The 14,301-nt window shown below is 39.0% G+C and overlaps 1 protein-coding gene across 1 annotated transcript; it reads left to right on the top strand.

Moving 5' to 3' along the window:
- The first annotated feature begins 347 nt into the window (after nucleotides 1–347).
- LOC128967653 (carboxymethylenebutenolidase homolog) lies at nucleotides 348–7,518 on the top strand. Its single transcript, XM_054381839.1, has 6 exons — nucleotides 348–375; nucleotides 2,794–3,016; nucleotides 3,782–3,889; nucleotides 4,943–5,085; nucleotides 6,237–6,328; nucleotides 7,310–7,518. The coding sequence occupies exons 2-6, from the start codon at nucleotides 2,802–2,804 to the stop codon at nucleotides 7,487–7,489; spliced, it is 738 nt and encodes a 245-aa protein (XP_054237814.1). The 5' UTR covers nucleotides 348–375; nucleotides 2,794–2,801; the 3' UTR covers nucleotides 7,490–7,518.
- The last annotated feature ends 6,783 nt before the right edge of the window (nucleotides 7,519–14,301 follow it).

Consider the following 14,301-nt stretch of genomic DNA (forward strand, 5'->3'; position numbering starts at 1 on the left):
TTCAGCCTGAAAGAAAATATTTTTGCTATACTACATAAGCTTTGTCTTGCATAGTTTTGAAACAGTGCCTCCAATCCTCAAACCACTGGTGACTGTAGATATGTCTTTTACTAGTCGATGAATAGCCTAAGGAAATCACGAGGCCACGGTAATGTTTCAAAGTGATATTACCCAAAACTTCAAATCAAAGGCTTTAAAAAGAGTGAACTTTTAACTTTGTGACTCTGATATGCAAAGATAAAGGCAGGAGCTTGCGTAACTCTTATTTGAAGAAACCTGATCCTTGCACTTACCCGGAAAGTTAGCACTTTCCTTCAAGATCACATTCAGCGGTAACCATCCACGCTCAGCTCTTGCACTCTTGCTGTGTTACAGGTCTGTGTGGGGTTTGTTTTGGTTTGGTTTTTTCCTGTGGGTTTTTTTTTTTTTTTTTGGTTAACTTTCACATGTTTTCCTCCTGAGATATATAAAAAAAGTGTGTGCTGAGGTCTGACTCAGCTCGTTTGGAGGACTTTCATTTTATCTACGTGCTTTTTTAAAGAGTGTATGCACATTTAAATGCTGTCAGGGGGCACTTTCCTCCCTGTAATTGAGATAATTGTTCAGAAGCCTTTTATTTTTCCTCCTGAGGTAAGGAAGACTTCGCAGGAGGAGAACTCAGGCGAATCTGTTGAAAGTGAAAGAGCTATACAGCATTATATTTATATTTTTCTGGTTGTAGATTCAAGTTTCTGGAAACTAAAGTTATTGTTTGGTCTTCAAATAAATGTTGAAATGCTTGTAGGTGGAGATGGTGGAACGCCAAGCCTATGGTTTTACGTGTATTCCTAAAAGAGTAGCTTTGAAAGATGTATGAGAAGTGGATTAAATTTTAAGGAATGTTTCAGTAGCATTTTAGAAATGGAAAAAGGTACTGTTTGTGTGTAATGCATACTACAGCAAATGTAGAAACATTTAAATGTTTTGACAACACTATGAAGCTTGCAAGTCTGTAAGGCTCATAAACCACATAAGCCTGCCAAAACTACCCCTCACAGCCTGGAGCTCTTCTCCTCAACTGCTCTATCTACATCTTTAAATATTTCATGTTTTACATGTTCTTTTACATTTTATCAGATAATGTGAAATGTTTTTAATTAAAGCATGTAATGATATGCTGACTGGTAAGGGCATTGCATTTATGTTTCTGGAGTTCTGAAATACAGGTTTCTTTAACATAACTGATGGTTGGTTATATTTTCTAATTTTAATTGAATCAAAAAGATTAGTTATCAATCCTTTCCTATTATATATTTAAACTGTATTTTGTCTTATATGCTCATTTATTAACTAATTTTTCCTGGTAGACTTATTTTAAATTACAAGTCTTATATATGACACTATAATATGTGAAAAAACCTCCACTTATAGGTGAGTGTGGCTTATTAAAAAAAAAAACAGAGGATGTGCTCAGAGTTAATACAGCTTTCAAATAAGATAGTTTGTCTTGAACTATCTCTGAAAATGAAACCTTGCAGGATCTGCAACCTGCTAACACTGCTTAGGATGTTCTGAATTTTAAAGTCTGCAAATTCAGAACATCTTTCTCCTAGAAATCTATGTAAAGCTCCTTGCTGTGGCATTGTTTGTTTGCTTTCCTAAAGCTGTCTCTTTAGTGCCACAACTGTTTAAGCCCTGATCATGTTTTTTCCCATTTCTCTCCATATGTTTGGCACAGTTACGTTTGAACATCTTTGTTTCTATACTAGCAAAGTTTTCTTAGATAGTACACACAACTTACCTGTAGGGAATTTAAATAAAACTTTGTCTACATTCTTTCCATCTTCGTGTAGATACAACACTTCAGGACATGGTTTAATGGCAATGGTAGGGTTAGGATGATGATTTTAAAGGTCTTTTGCAACAAAAATGATTCTATGATTCTATGGACATCTCTGTGAATATTCAAGTAAGTTATTTGGGTTATTTCACAGTAAAAATTAAGTCAGTTGATGAAAAAGAATCAGTAATTTGAGACCAAGAACCTGCACAGATTTGTGTCGTCATTTGCTAGGTATTTTTTGACCTTTGTGAATTACTTGTTTATTTTCATTTAAGCAGCAGTTTGCAACAAATTAACCATACCTTACTGTTATCTTCTTGGCTCAACCTAAGGATTCTTTTCCTTAAGTTCGGTTCTCTTTTTCCTATCTTGGAGTTTGAACACATTCTTTATTTAGTATTTTATAAATGTGATTTTATACTATGTCTTTCACCGGTATATTTTTTTGTCACCCTCCTTAAGTATCCCCTTTCAAAATTCTTCAGCATCTGAGGCTAAAGCTGCTTTAGTAAAGAATTTCTTGACACTGAAAAAGTCAGCTGTGGAATACTTATGTCTCTGGAGGAAAAGATGACATTTAATCTATGTATAATGATATATTTCTACACAGTAGCTGTGGGATTTTTTTTTTCCTTCAAAATCCAAAGCCCTGTATGAAACCTTTACAGTCTATACTAAAGGAAGTTATGCATTGCCAACAAGGACGTATACATGATGAAGAGCAGAAGAACTGGAGTCATTGCTATTTAAATAAACTGTGATAATAGCCTGACCATTTTTTCATAATGTTATTTTTACTGTATTACTTACTGTAGGGCATGGAAGTTCTGGTTATGTACCAGGTTTCCGCTGAGGAGTTCATAACATAAGTGACTCTAACAAGATGCCTACGATACTGCTGTGTTTTGATCTTTCTCAATATGGTGTGCTGTAGTACTCACAGCTGATTTTTTTTGTTTGTTTTTCTTCAGTATCACACATGGCTAATGAGTCAAGGCCCTGCCCGTGTGATATTGGAGACAGGTTTGACTACGGAGGCCGTGGGCAGGAAGTGCAAATTGAGCACATCAAGGCATATGTTTGCAAACCACCTACGAGCACCGACAAAGCTGTGATTGTGATTCATGATATATTTGGATGGCAACTCCCAAACACCAGATACATGGCTGATATGCTAACAACTAATGGATACATGTAAGAAATATGGCTGTTTTCAAAGTGTGCTTTTAATATGAAAGTTTGTTGAACCATATTTCATTTTTGTAATATAAACCACACAAACACAAATAGGCTTCCTTTGCATGTTTCTCTAAAGAGTTTCTAGTGTGTTAATACAGTGTAAGTATAACAGAGATGAGTAGTCCTACTGTAATGAGATGGTAGGCCAGTACAGAAGAGAGGGAAACAGAGGAAAACCTTATTCTGCATCTTTCATCCGCTATGAGCCCAAAGCAGCCTGTTTCCTCCCTCTCATCGTCACATCTGAGCAACTTTGCTGCAATGTTAAAAATTCCAGAAAAGCTTGAAGTCATTCCTTGAAGGTAAACTGTACCAGCTTGTGCCAAAGAAACAAATTCTTTAATATGTGAAAAGCATATTGGGTCCCCTCTTTCCTGTTTTACTGCATCAACATTCCTCCTAGCCCAAATGCAAGCACTATGTAAATTGTAGGGGTTTTACAAATAAATTTGGCAGGAAACCACTGAGGATTTTCAATTGCAGTTAACAATTGGTCTAATTAATTAAGTAATTTTAATAGAACAAAATGTATTTGGATGTTATGCTAAGTTTCCTTATTAGACAGAAAAATAATAAGGGTTGCTTGTAGTGTCCTTTGATGTAGATTAAATTATTTGTGTTTTCAACAATATGACTTTGTTGTGTAATACACATGGATTTCCCTTTAGTCCTTTCTCAGTATTATTTCATGGGCATAAAATGTTTTCATTTTTCTTGCAGAGCCATCTGCCCAGATTTTTTTGTGGGACAAGAAGCTTGGAAACCTTCTAATGACTGGGCGTCTTTCGATGAGTGGCTGAAAACCCGAAATGCCGGCAAGACAGACAAGTACAACCATTGTTCCTTGTCCAGCAAGTGGACATCCTTCTTTCATAGCAATTTTTGCCTTAGCACAGATGTTATATTAAATTCTAAATTATTAATGGGTCAAATACAGCTGGGTGCCCGCAAACAGAAATCTGATGCAGCCTATGTGTTGAGTTCATGGTTATGTTAGGGGTGCTTTTTGGAGGAAAGGGTAACTTTGAACAACAATAAAGGAGCCCACTGTTTACCCATGCAGACAGGAGAAGTGAGATGAACAACTTAAAAGAAAAGCAAAGGCTAGAAAATGCAGCTCACTCCTTGCAATTCAGTTTGATTCAATTCCCACAGGCAAGCACAACCTACATAGATTTCAGATAGGATGCAAACATAGCCACCAAACACTATTTAACTCAGAACACTGTCTCTGCTCCCCATCAGATCCCAGATTCCCAGTTCAAAGCATACTAATTGCCCATTCTTCTAGCTATATTTCCCCTCCTTTTATCTGACATGTAGCTTGCATAATGTTGTTACTGATTCTGAATCAACGTTTTCAAATTTACTTCCACAGCTTCATAAAATATGTGTCTTCCTGATGAGACATAGTTTACCTATAGTTATATCTGTGATTACGGAATACTCTTGACTGGTTGTGTGTCCTTTAAACTTATATTTGTGGTAGCCTGTAAGACAACTCTTGCCATTTGTGAAATTAATTGAGCTGGTGTTTATAAAATCACCAAAGGCCATAACAACATTAATCTAAGAAGACCTATTTTAGAATTGAATGTTAGAAACAAATAATGGTAATTGGTATTGTGGGTTGACCCTCACCAGTAGCAGCCCAAGAGGGAGAGGGTAAAGAACAGGAGGAACAAGACAAGGAAATTCATGAGTAGAGATAAAGACAGTTTGATAAGTGAAGGAAAGAGAAAGTCCGGGAGTGCTGTAAAGACAATCATTCACCACCTTCCACAAGCAGACTGATGCTCAGCCAGTCTCTGAGTGGAAGCCACCTTGGAGGCCAAGGAAAAAGAGCTAAAGCCTTAATTCACTTTCATTTACATGTCTCAGAGAAGTTGATGTCGTCCTGAAGTATTTAAGGGAACAATGTGGTGCAAAGAAGATTGGTGTCATTGGGTTTTGCTGGGGTGGAGCAGCAGTACACCACCTGATGCTGAAAAATCCTCAGTTAAAGACAGGGGTGTCCCTCTATGGTAAGTCTCAGATAACTATTGCATCCTGAGAAGATATAACCAGTACAGGAACTTATTCTGCAGGGGTATTATTGTTACCAAATACAATGCAGCATCTTGTAGAAGAAGATGGTTTTATTACACAAAATCTTTAAGCAATTTGATGTTGCACACTCATATTTTTGCACTTAATCATAACCAGCAAGATCTGTGTATTCAACGTGGCATGACTGGGATTGCTTCTGTGCAACACAGGGTACAAGAAACACCAAATGCCAAGGACTCACTATGGCTCAAGTCTCTCTGGGCTGGAAATGACAAAATGATTTCTGGGTGCATCTTTTATTCCTTTTAGGAGCCAGCAGTTACTATGAGGTAGATCTTAGCCGTAGCATCTTGTTTACCTCAGCCTACTTCAGCCAGGAGAGGTGGCTGTCTGCCAGCTTGTTGTCATTTTTCAGGAGACCTGTTTGACATACAGGCCTGTATTCTAATCCCCTGTTGGACTAACAGGGAAAGAAATGGCAGTAGTCATATGTTGCAGCCTTTTTGCTGTTCTATTAGAGTGCTGGGTCTTTTGCTGACCAGTCATCTGGGCTGGGGGCTGCACAGGATGAAGACCTTCAGGTCATGACACAAACAACTTATTCCTCAATGTTACTGTTGTCATTGGCCCCTGATTGCTAATATGAATCATTTTTTGACTCCCTATTTTAAGCCTTACATACTCACACTTCCATTCTTAATGCATTTATGCTACCACTAATAATTCTGCAGATGCCTAAAGAAAATCATAGAATCATAGAATCAAGAAGGTTGGAAGAGACCTCAAAGATCATCGAGTCCAACCTGTCACCCTAAACCTCATGACTATCTAAACCATGACACCAAGTGCCACGTCCAATCCCCCCTTGAACACCTAAATGACAAAACTACAGCAAATGCAACAACTCTTCACTTTTTTCAGACAGAGACAGTCTTTCTATGTTTAATGACATCTGAAATCACAGGAAGTTTTCACAACAAAAGGAAAATCAAATCATGTTTAACCTCATTACAAGCTGATCTGCTCTGTCAGATCAGAATATCTTTTATTTTGACTATTTAGCTCTGGTAGTGATTTAACCATTTAAGTAGTGTAACTCATGTCTATGTTTTTACTTTTTCCCTAGGAGTGATCAGGTTCTTTGAGGACAGATCCAATTTGCTTCACCCCACCTTTTTCATCTTTGCTGAAAAGGATGACCACATCCCATTGGAGCAAGTGAGTTTCCCATCAGAGATATTTGATTTTTAATGCTTTTCATGTTTGTTTTGCAATTTGATATTTAATTAAAAAAAAGCAGGAAATTAATCTGGACTTTCCTTCCTGTTTGACTCACTCTTACAGTAGTTCTACACAAATTTATGTTCTTTATCCTCCAATTAAAAAGTTTTAGAGTAACACTAAAAAATGCTTTCTTGTAAATGAAAATTCCTAGGAATAAAAGAGAAAGAATCCGAAAGAAGGCTTCCATCAGGATTAACATGGGCCATTCTCTTTAATTATACTGATGGTGCATAAAATCAGCAAAAAATTCCCACCTGTGCCAGTGGAAACACTAGTTGGAGAAGAATTCAAAAATCTTGTAGCCACATTCTTTTCCTTCCTCCACTGTTGTACGGAGCTTCTCCTTTACGGTCCTCTGTCAACAGCCTTCCTGGGGAGCCCAGGTGTAGAATGACTGGGAAAAGATCTACCAAGTGGATCAAAGAGAAAGACATGCTTTCATCAAGTGGTTTTGACTTTAATTTTCCTGCCAAAAAATGCAAGTAGCTTTGAACTGCTGGTTTTGTATCTGTGCTTCTCCTCCAACTTCAAAATAGATCCCTTTTGTGTGTGTGTGTGTGTGTGTAAAGTCTACCAGTAACAACCTGTACATCGATCACTCCATGTTAACCTTCTCCTGACACTGAGCAACAGGCGTTTTTATCTTTACAGGTATTTTGATTGCTGTAACACATACACCAGTTTTGCAATTTTATAGAGTCACATGCTGTTATTTTGCTGGAGAAAAAAAGCCTAACTAAATAAAATGCAGTAACATAAATTCATTTGGATATAAAGTTAATAGAAAAGAAAGCAACAACAAAAACACACTCTGCCTGTCTCACAGAAAAATAAAAAGCCAGGACAATTTGAAGACTGTAAATACATAACATATTAACTTCTTATTCAACCAATGTGGAACATTCTGTGTTACAGGTCACCCTACTGGAGCAGAAGCTTAAAGAAAACTGCAAAGTTGATTACAAAGTCAAAATTTATCCTGGACAGACGCATGGGTTTGTGCATCGCAAAAGAGAAGATATCAATCCTCAAGATAAACCTTACATTGAGGAAGGGAGAAAAGATATGATCAACTGGCTGAACAAATATCTTTAGTATAAATCAATGCCCGTAAGATAAATCAATTGTAGGAAATGATAGAGAATAAATTCATTAAAATATTCTTAAACCCATCAAAATAGTTTGTAATTCTCTTTTGCAATAACACCACTCTTTGTGCTTATTTTCTAAGCAGATGCTTAGAAATGGCTTTTAAAATGCTGAAAGCTATAAATGTTAAAGGGAGTCTAAAATATGACCCTTTGCTATTAGTATCTCATGTGGGATATTTTCTAGAATCAGAAAGTTTCAATTTTTAGTATTAATGTCAGTAGGATAAAAAATAATTGAAACTCTGCCTGTGCTTGAGAAATGCTCTCCTAAAAGCCATGTTTAGAGCTCTTGAGGTGTGCGATTTTCAATTCCAAGATTTCCAGCTTAGAGGTAAACACAGTTCTGGTTTTGAAGGGTGGGACTTGGAAACATTCAGAATTCACAGAAACATAGCTAGAAAGAAGGAAGGGAAAGGACAATGGGAAGAAATGTGTGCAGACTGAAAGGGAGTTGCAAAAAAGTGAGGACACTAGAGGAAAAAGCAGAATCAGAAAATAAGGACATGAACAAATGGGAAAAAGGGTAGGATGCCAGCAGGCTATGAAGAGCAGGAAAATTCAGAAGAGAAAGAAAAAGGAAGTATTAATGGAGGACTACCACCAGACATACACAGGGCATAAGAAGAAAATATGAATGAAGACTTCCAATCCTTGTTTTCCTTCCATTTCCAGGCTGGTCTAGTAGAGAGAGAGCTCAGGAGGGCAGGAGTTTCTTGGCTGCCTTTACTCTTGTCCTGAGATGCATGCCTATGTTTCCCTACTTTCTAAGTCTTCTGTTTGGTTCTGAAACACTGGTCAACATCTGGATACAGCTGCAATGACCTCTTGCTATGCTGTCCACCCTTACTTCATATCAGGATCGTCTGACACTTAATAAAATTCCTCATGTCCCTTTCACTAAGTACTGGAGTCCTGAACTCCTTTCTCAGAGTGTTCTAATCAGAAGCCCCAGCACCTGCTGAGTTCTTAATGCTGCTCCTTCATTTTTTTCGGGAAACTGCATTACATCATTTCACAATCAGCTTGAAGCAAATCCTGTCAGCTCTCATGGTATCAGGCAGTTGCCCTACCCTCCACCCCTCATTCAGAGTGGAATCTAAACCAAACTGGATGACAATATTGCCTCCTCACCTCCACAAATCCTTCCACTCTTCTCAGGGTTTCTCTCTACTGAGATTTAATTGGGTATCAGGATCAGCAATACAGAGCCCATACCTAGTGGCTATGGGAACAACTTTGTGTTTCAGCACCTTTGGTCCCTCTCAGTGTAATTGATTCTATGATTCAAATTCACAGTAATCATGAGGTGAGGTCTTGTGATACTAAAGGAATAGATGTGAATAAAACACTATACTGAACACAGCTCAATTTCCCCTTGATGACAGACATGTCAACCCAGGAGGGGCCTCAGCTTTCACAGAATATTGCCTTTCAGTGTGAAGATGCTCAACAGTTTCCGTTGCCCCATGATATTTTTCTTTGTGCAGTTGCCTCTGCCAGCTATGCCTGGTAGCTCCCTCATGCAGTCACTTTCCCTCTGGCTCACTCCTAGCCAAAGGCGTGTGCCAGGCAAGCTCTAAGTGGTTTGTGATGGAGCTGCAGCCACATGTGTGCCTTTGAATGCCACTCTGATCTGGAGTCTCTCACCAGGTGGGTCCAACCTTGGGTCCCACACGGGCAGTGGTTCTTCAGCTATCCCTCCATCTCAAATCCATTCTTCACACCACTTCTACTTCCTACTGCAATGCACTGTATATCTTCTATGAGATCTTGCATCAAAATGATTTGATATGAAAGAAATTGTGTCTTTCAAATAGATTTCATGCAGACTTCTGAGGTAAGAGTGCTTAATCTTTCCTTGCCCCTTGACTTATGCCTGTCATTTGTGCTCTTTGACTAGGGTGCTGCACGTTGTGCTTCTGTCTCCTTACTGCTTGATTTCAGGAGAGGTGAGCCCGTTCTTACCAGGTCCAGGTGGTGCAGGGAAAGCCCCTTCAGGTCTGCAGGGCATTGTTGCCATAAATCAGGTTGTTAAGAATAGTCCCTGCACTTTGGAGGTAAGAAGTTCCATGATGCCCACCCTGATCTTGCCTTTGAGCTGAATCTGGGGTGTTTCCTAGTGACCTGCAAATGGAGGGAAAGGCCTGACAGCAATATGGGGATGTTCAGATAGTCTGAGAAGTCTGAATTCAATTTCCAGCTATGGATTCATGCCCAACTAATCAGGGTTGCTATAAGAACAGACAGAGATGATGAAACTGAACTCCCTACAACTATTGGCTCACATGTATTTAAAATGAAAGAACTTTGGTTTCTCAGGTGATACCTTGGCTGGCAAACCATTCCAGCTGGGTTTTTTAATGTGAATGAACAGATGTCTCAGAGAACTGGGCTAAGCTTTTCCAAATCTCTCCTGAGACAATACAAGACTGTGAAATTGAGGACTATTTTATCAAAATTCATTGTCCCTGGAGAATCCAGAATGCCTGGCTGTAGGACAGATATTGCATTTCGTTATGTATTTGTTTTTGTAGAAATAGGGCATCTAAGACGGAAAACTCAGAATGATGCCAGTGTTAACATTTACTTTACTGAAAAACACACGTCTTCTCAAAACTCACATTTGAGAATATCCTTTGTGTCTAATGAGCATTGACATATAGGTGTGAAAGTAAGACATTGCAAAATTACATTTGTAATGTTTGTTTCTACTGAACCTATCAGCCTTGATAGAAAAGTGAATCAGCTGCAGAAAAACACCAGCTCAGACATAGTAGATGTATGCAAGGCCTGGTCAGTGGACCTCATGTAGATACCTTTGTTCCCCTGGGCATTGTGCTGTCTTGTCAGTTCCATCCTATTAACATTAGAACCCTTTGATCAGTTCCAAAGAGGTTTGGTAAAGCAGTGCTGTTTAGTTCTTCTACATTTATAGAAGATCTGGACTGCACAGAGGAGACAGACTCACTGCCTTTATCAAAATAGTGTGGTGGGGATTAGTTTGTCACTTGTATTATTTAGATTGCTGGCCAGCCAGTCAGCACACACCAAGCCTGAACTGCTAGAGTTGGACTTGTCAGAGAATACGGGAGGGAAAAGGACTAAAGATATTTTGGGGGGCAGAAGGAATGGGCTGATGGTAATCCTTGGCATATGAGGAACTAGGACCCTATTTGGGGCAACAACATGTGGACAAAAAAATAGAATTAGAGATCTTAGAAAAGCCCTAATGTCACCTTTTGTAGACTAAGTGGGATTATATGCGAAGAAAACCTTAAGGGCCAGTAATAGATAGGACGACAGAACATGGTAGAGATGAGAGTCCTGAAGAACAAGAGAATATATCCTGTTCGTTGTTGATAATCTCGTCTTCCCAAGAAGTCAGAAGTCCCTTATATAAAAGGAAATACAAAACCACAGCTTGAATCTGAACCACTGGATTCTTTGCCACCTTGGAAACTGAATTTCAGGTTCTGATTTCTGCTCTCAGGCATGAGTAGCATCTTGGTAGCACCTCATAAGTTTAATCAATTCAATACAACACAGACAAGTTCTTGTTCTTTTTCATTCACTTGCTTTTTATTTACAGATGCGGTGGGAACTCTTTTATGGGTTTTCAGTTTAACCTTTAGGGCAAAAATTTTTAGTGAAAAAGGTGGTTCTGCATTTCTCTCTGTCAAATTATCATTTATTGTATTTTCTTTTTTATTATGGTGGCTAAACTGGGTAGTAATTTTTTTAATCTTATTTCTCAGCTTTTTTGAGTCCTAAACTACAAACACGAAAGGGCTTTCAGGGTACAGGCCATAGGCAGCAAGGACAAAGAAAAGCACTCACCCATCACCCACTCATCCATGCACATGCATACCTGGCAGTACAAATATTCCCATGAAACCATGTGCACTCTGTCAGTATAGAAAAAAAAAATGTCCTGGGCTGCAGGCAAGATGGCATCTATGATTTATGGCAGATTGTAAAAGACTCTGCATTTGCTTTAAAATTATGTTCCTTTGCACAGTGCCAGCTGTATGACTGTGAGGAGCAGTTCTTCCTCAATTGCAACCTCTGGCTCTGTTGGCCAGACCCCAAGGAAGAAGCTGAATCATTGCTGTGCTGGATTAGTGAGGTTTCAGGGTTGGAGGACTGACCAGAAGTTGAACTTGATGGAACTTGAGGAATTAATGGAAGACATAGTAGAGAAGACATAGGAGACATCTACACCTGTAGAGTCAGATCTAGCCCATCTGAGGACCTTGTAACTCATTTTGACCAGATCCACAGGCACACTAAGCTTATTACTTAGGACTGTAGCTGCCTACCTAGCACAGGTTTTAATCATATTGGACTTCATACTTTTAACTAATGACAGTTCAGTGTGCTTCACTGAAGGCAAGGACTGGTAGTTTAACCTCTAGAAAGGTATAATGAGAAGACCATTTTTCAGATAGGTAGTTTTGTCACTGGAGCATAGAACAATCCAGCTTAATTTCATTTAAGATAAGAAAAAATAAAGACAGGCCCAAAAAGAGTTCATTGTTGCAGAGCTCCCATGGTAAGAGTGATGGGAGTTTAGAATCTACCTCCTCTTTATACCTTTGGAAACCTCCTTCAGCGCCTTTTACTTATTTGCCTGTTTCTCATTTTTGGTGCTAAAGTATATATAAATTCCTCAAATAACAGAATGCTCATTTTCAGAAAGTGGGGAGTGGAATAGGCCAATAAAACTCCAAAACAAAGTTCCCCTTTCAGACCACGAGGCAGATGGTGGCACCTGTGACCTTTCCTTCCCTTCCCTTCCTGTCACTGCTGTATTAAGAATTCATGAAGAAATTTTGCATCTGGACTGGTAGATTACCCTGCAGTTTAGCAAAGTTATGATAATGTTATTCGTCAAGGAGTTTGCAAATTATTCCAATTGCACTATTAAACTGTTATTTAGTTTTCCTTACAGGTGTAGAGCTTAGATATTTCTGAAGATTTCTTTAAAGTGCCTGTTTTTCTTTTTTCCCAGAATCCTCAGAAAATTATGAAAGTTGCCAAAATACCTCAGATGGGTAGCTGACCACAAGTAAAACCCCCATTTCCTTCAGTAAAGGTCAAACACTATTTCTTCCTCTGACTACTTTGAGCAAAAAAATGAAGGTAATTTTTAAGGACTGATGTTTGCACAGAGGAAGAGATACAGGGGGAAGAGAAGGGACAGTTTATATGTGGCATATGTTTGCCAACACTGTACTTTGTAGTACTCTGTGATGTTGCTTTAGAGAAAAGCAAGCTGTGAAAACTCTCTATGAGTAGAAGTGTGCAGCACCTAGCAGCTGAGGATAGGTTAGCAGTGAAGGTAAGGTGATCTTGTCAGATGGTTCAACAGAATGAATGCTTGTTATTGTCCCAGCTTTTCCCTGTTTTGTGCAACCATCTGGTTTAGCTCAAATTTCTCTCAGATTTTTCCTTTTTGAGAGACATAGAGGTAACCTGGGTGAAAATGAAAGGGGCATGCTCTGTGCTGTCCAATACAGGAGAAATCAACTTCTGGCTCCACAAGACAAACTAAAGAAGAGCTCACCTCTGCTTAGATGTATTCTTGATTTATACAGGATGTGTATCACATCTGTATTTTCAGATGTGATAGGCAGAGAAATGTTCTCTTTATAGTAAAAAAAAAAAAAAAAAGATAATGGTGAAACCTTCTTTGCTAATGTAATTATAAAAGCACACCATTAAAATCACTCTAAGACAAAAACAAACAAACAAACAAACAAACAAAAAAAAACCCTGCCTGCAGCAATGTTATTTCCAGCCCATGCTTTGCTGATGGCACTTTGCTATATAACATCAAGGGAGAGAGAGCAACACTTTTGTTTGGCTCTTTCAAGGCTGTAACAAGCAGTCATGAACTGGTTCTGCACACAGCCTGATCCAGCCTAAAGATGTGTAGCCTTGTCAGCAGAATTCTTTGCTTAAACAGTCTTAGTAGGTTATGTCATCTTGAAATAATTATCCATAGTCAAAGGGCATCCAAGTAGGACTACAGCGGCTGGCAAAATGGCTGGAGTGCGCATAATCCTGTCCGATTTTGCCTCTGCAAAATACTGATCAGGCCCAGTCTTAATTATCTGTCTCGTATAACCTCTCACACAGATTAATTTTCTGTTTTCCAATGAACTGTTGAATAAGACTTGTCTGTCTGTGAGGACAGAGTGGTGAAAAAAACAAATGGGCACGTGAAAGGTGTAAGAGGCAGATGATAAGGCAGGACATGCAGAAATGTGTCCTGGTGGGGAAAGATACTGGCAGCGATAATGCTTCCTGAAAATCACAGATATCCTTCTGTTCCGTCTCCTTGACTTTATGGGCCAATAATCAGGCCCAGCTCATCACTAGATAATATTAGCAGGGGTACCTCTGTTGGAAAGGAGCATAAAGCCAGCAGCAGTACCTGGAGGTAGACTTCCTCTCCTGTGGGGAGAGATAAAGGGAGACCTGCTTCAAAGGAGAGGCAGTGGATCAGCACTGGAGAGGTAAGGCGTGGAAAGTGTCTATTTCCAGGTGCCCTAGATACTGAGGAGATGAAGTTTCCTTGCTGTCACTGTGGCTTTCTCCATCACACTCTGAACAATGGCACTGCAACAGAGAAGTGCAAATGCCTGTTGCTGGACGATTTGTAGATCTTAGGCCAAAGCACAAAATTAAATTCCCAGGAACTGCTGAACCCAGGATAATGGCAGGAAGTAGACAGTGAAGTGGGTGGGATAA

This window comes from Indicator indicator, chromosome 6 (genome assembly GCF_027791375.1).
Source record: "Indicator indicator isolate 239-I01 chromosome 6, UM_Iind_1.1, whole genome shotgun sequence".
Lineage (NCBI taxonomy): Eukaryota > Metazoa > Chordata > Aves > Piciformes > Indicatoridae > Indicator > Indicator indicator.

What these genes read in the sequence shown, in the direction of transcription:
- LOC128967653 (XM_054381839.1), top strand. Translation starts at nt 2,802, where the DNA reads ATGGCTAATGAGTCAAGGCCCTGCCCGTGTGATATTGGAGACAGGTTT. An exon ending in AATGCCGGCAAGACAGACAA is followed by an intron (nt 3,890 to 4,942) that starts GTACAACCATTG and finishes TACATGTCTCAG; the next exon opens with AGAAGTTGATGTCGTCCTGA. An exon ending in ACCACATCCCATTGGAGCAA is followed by an intron (nt 6,329 to 7,309) that starts GTGAGTTTCCCA and finishes TCTGTGTTACAG; the next exon opens with GTCACCCTACTGGAGCAGAA.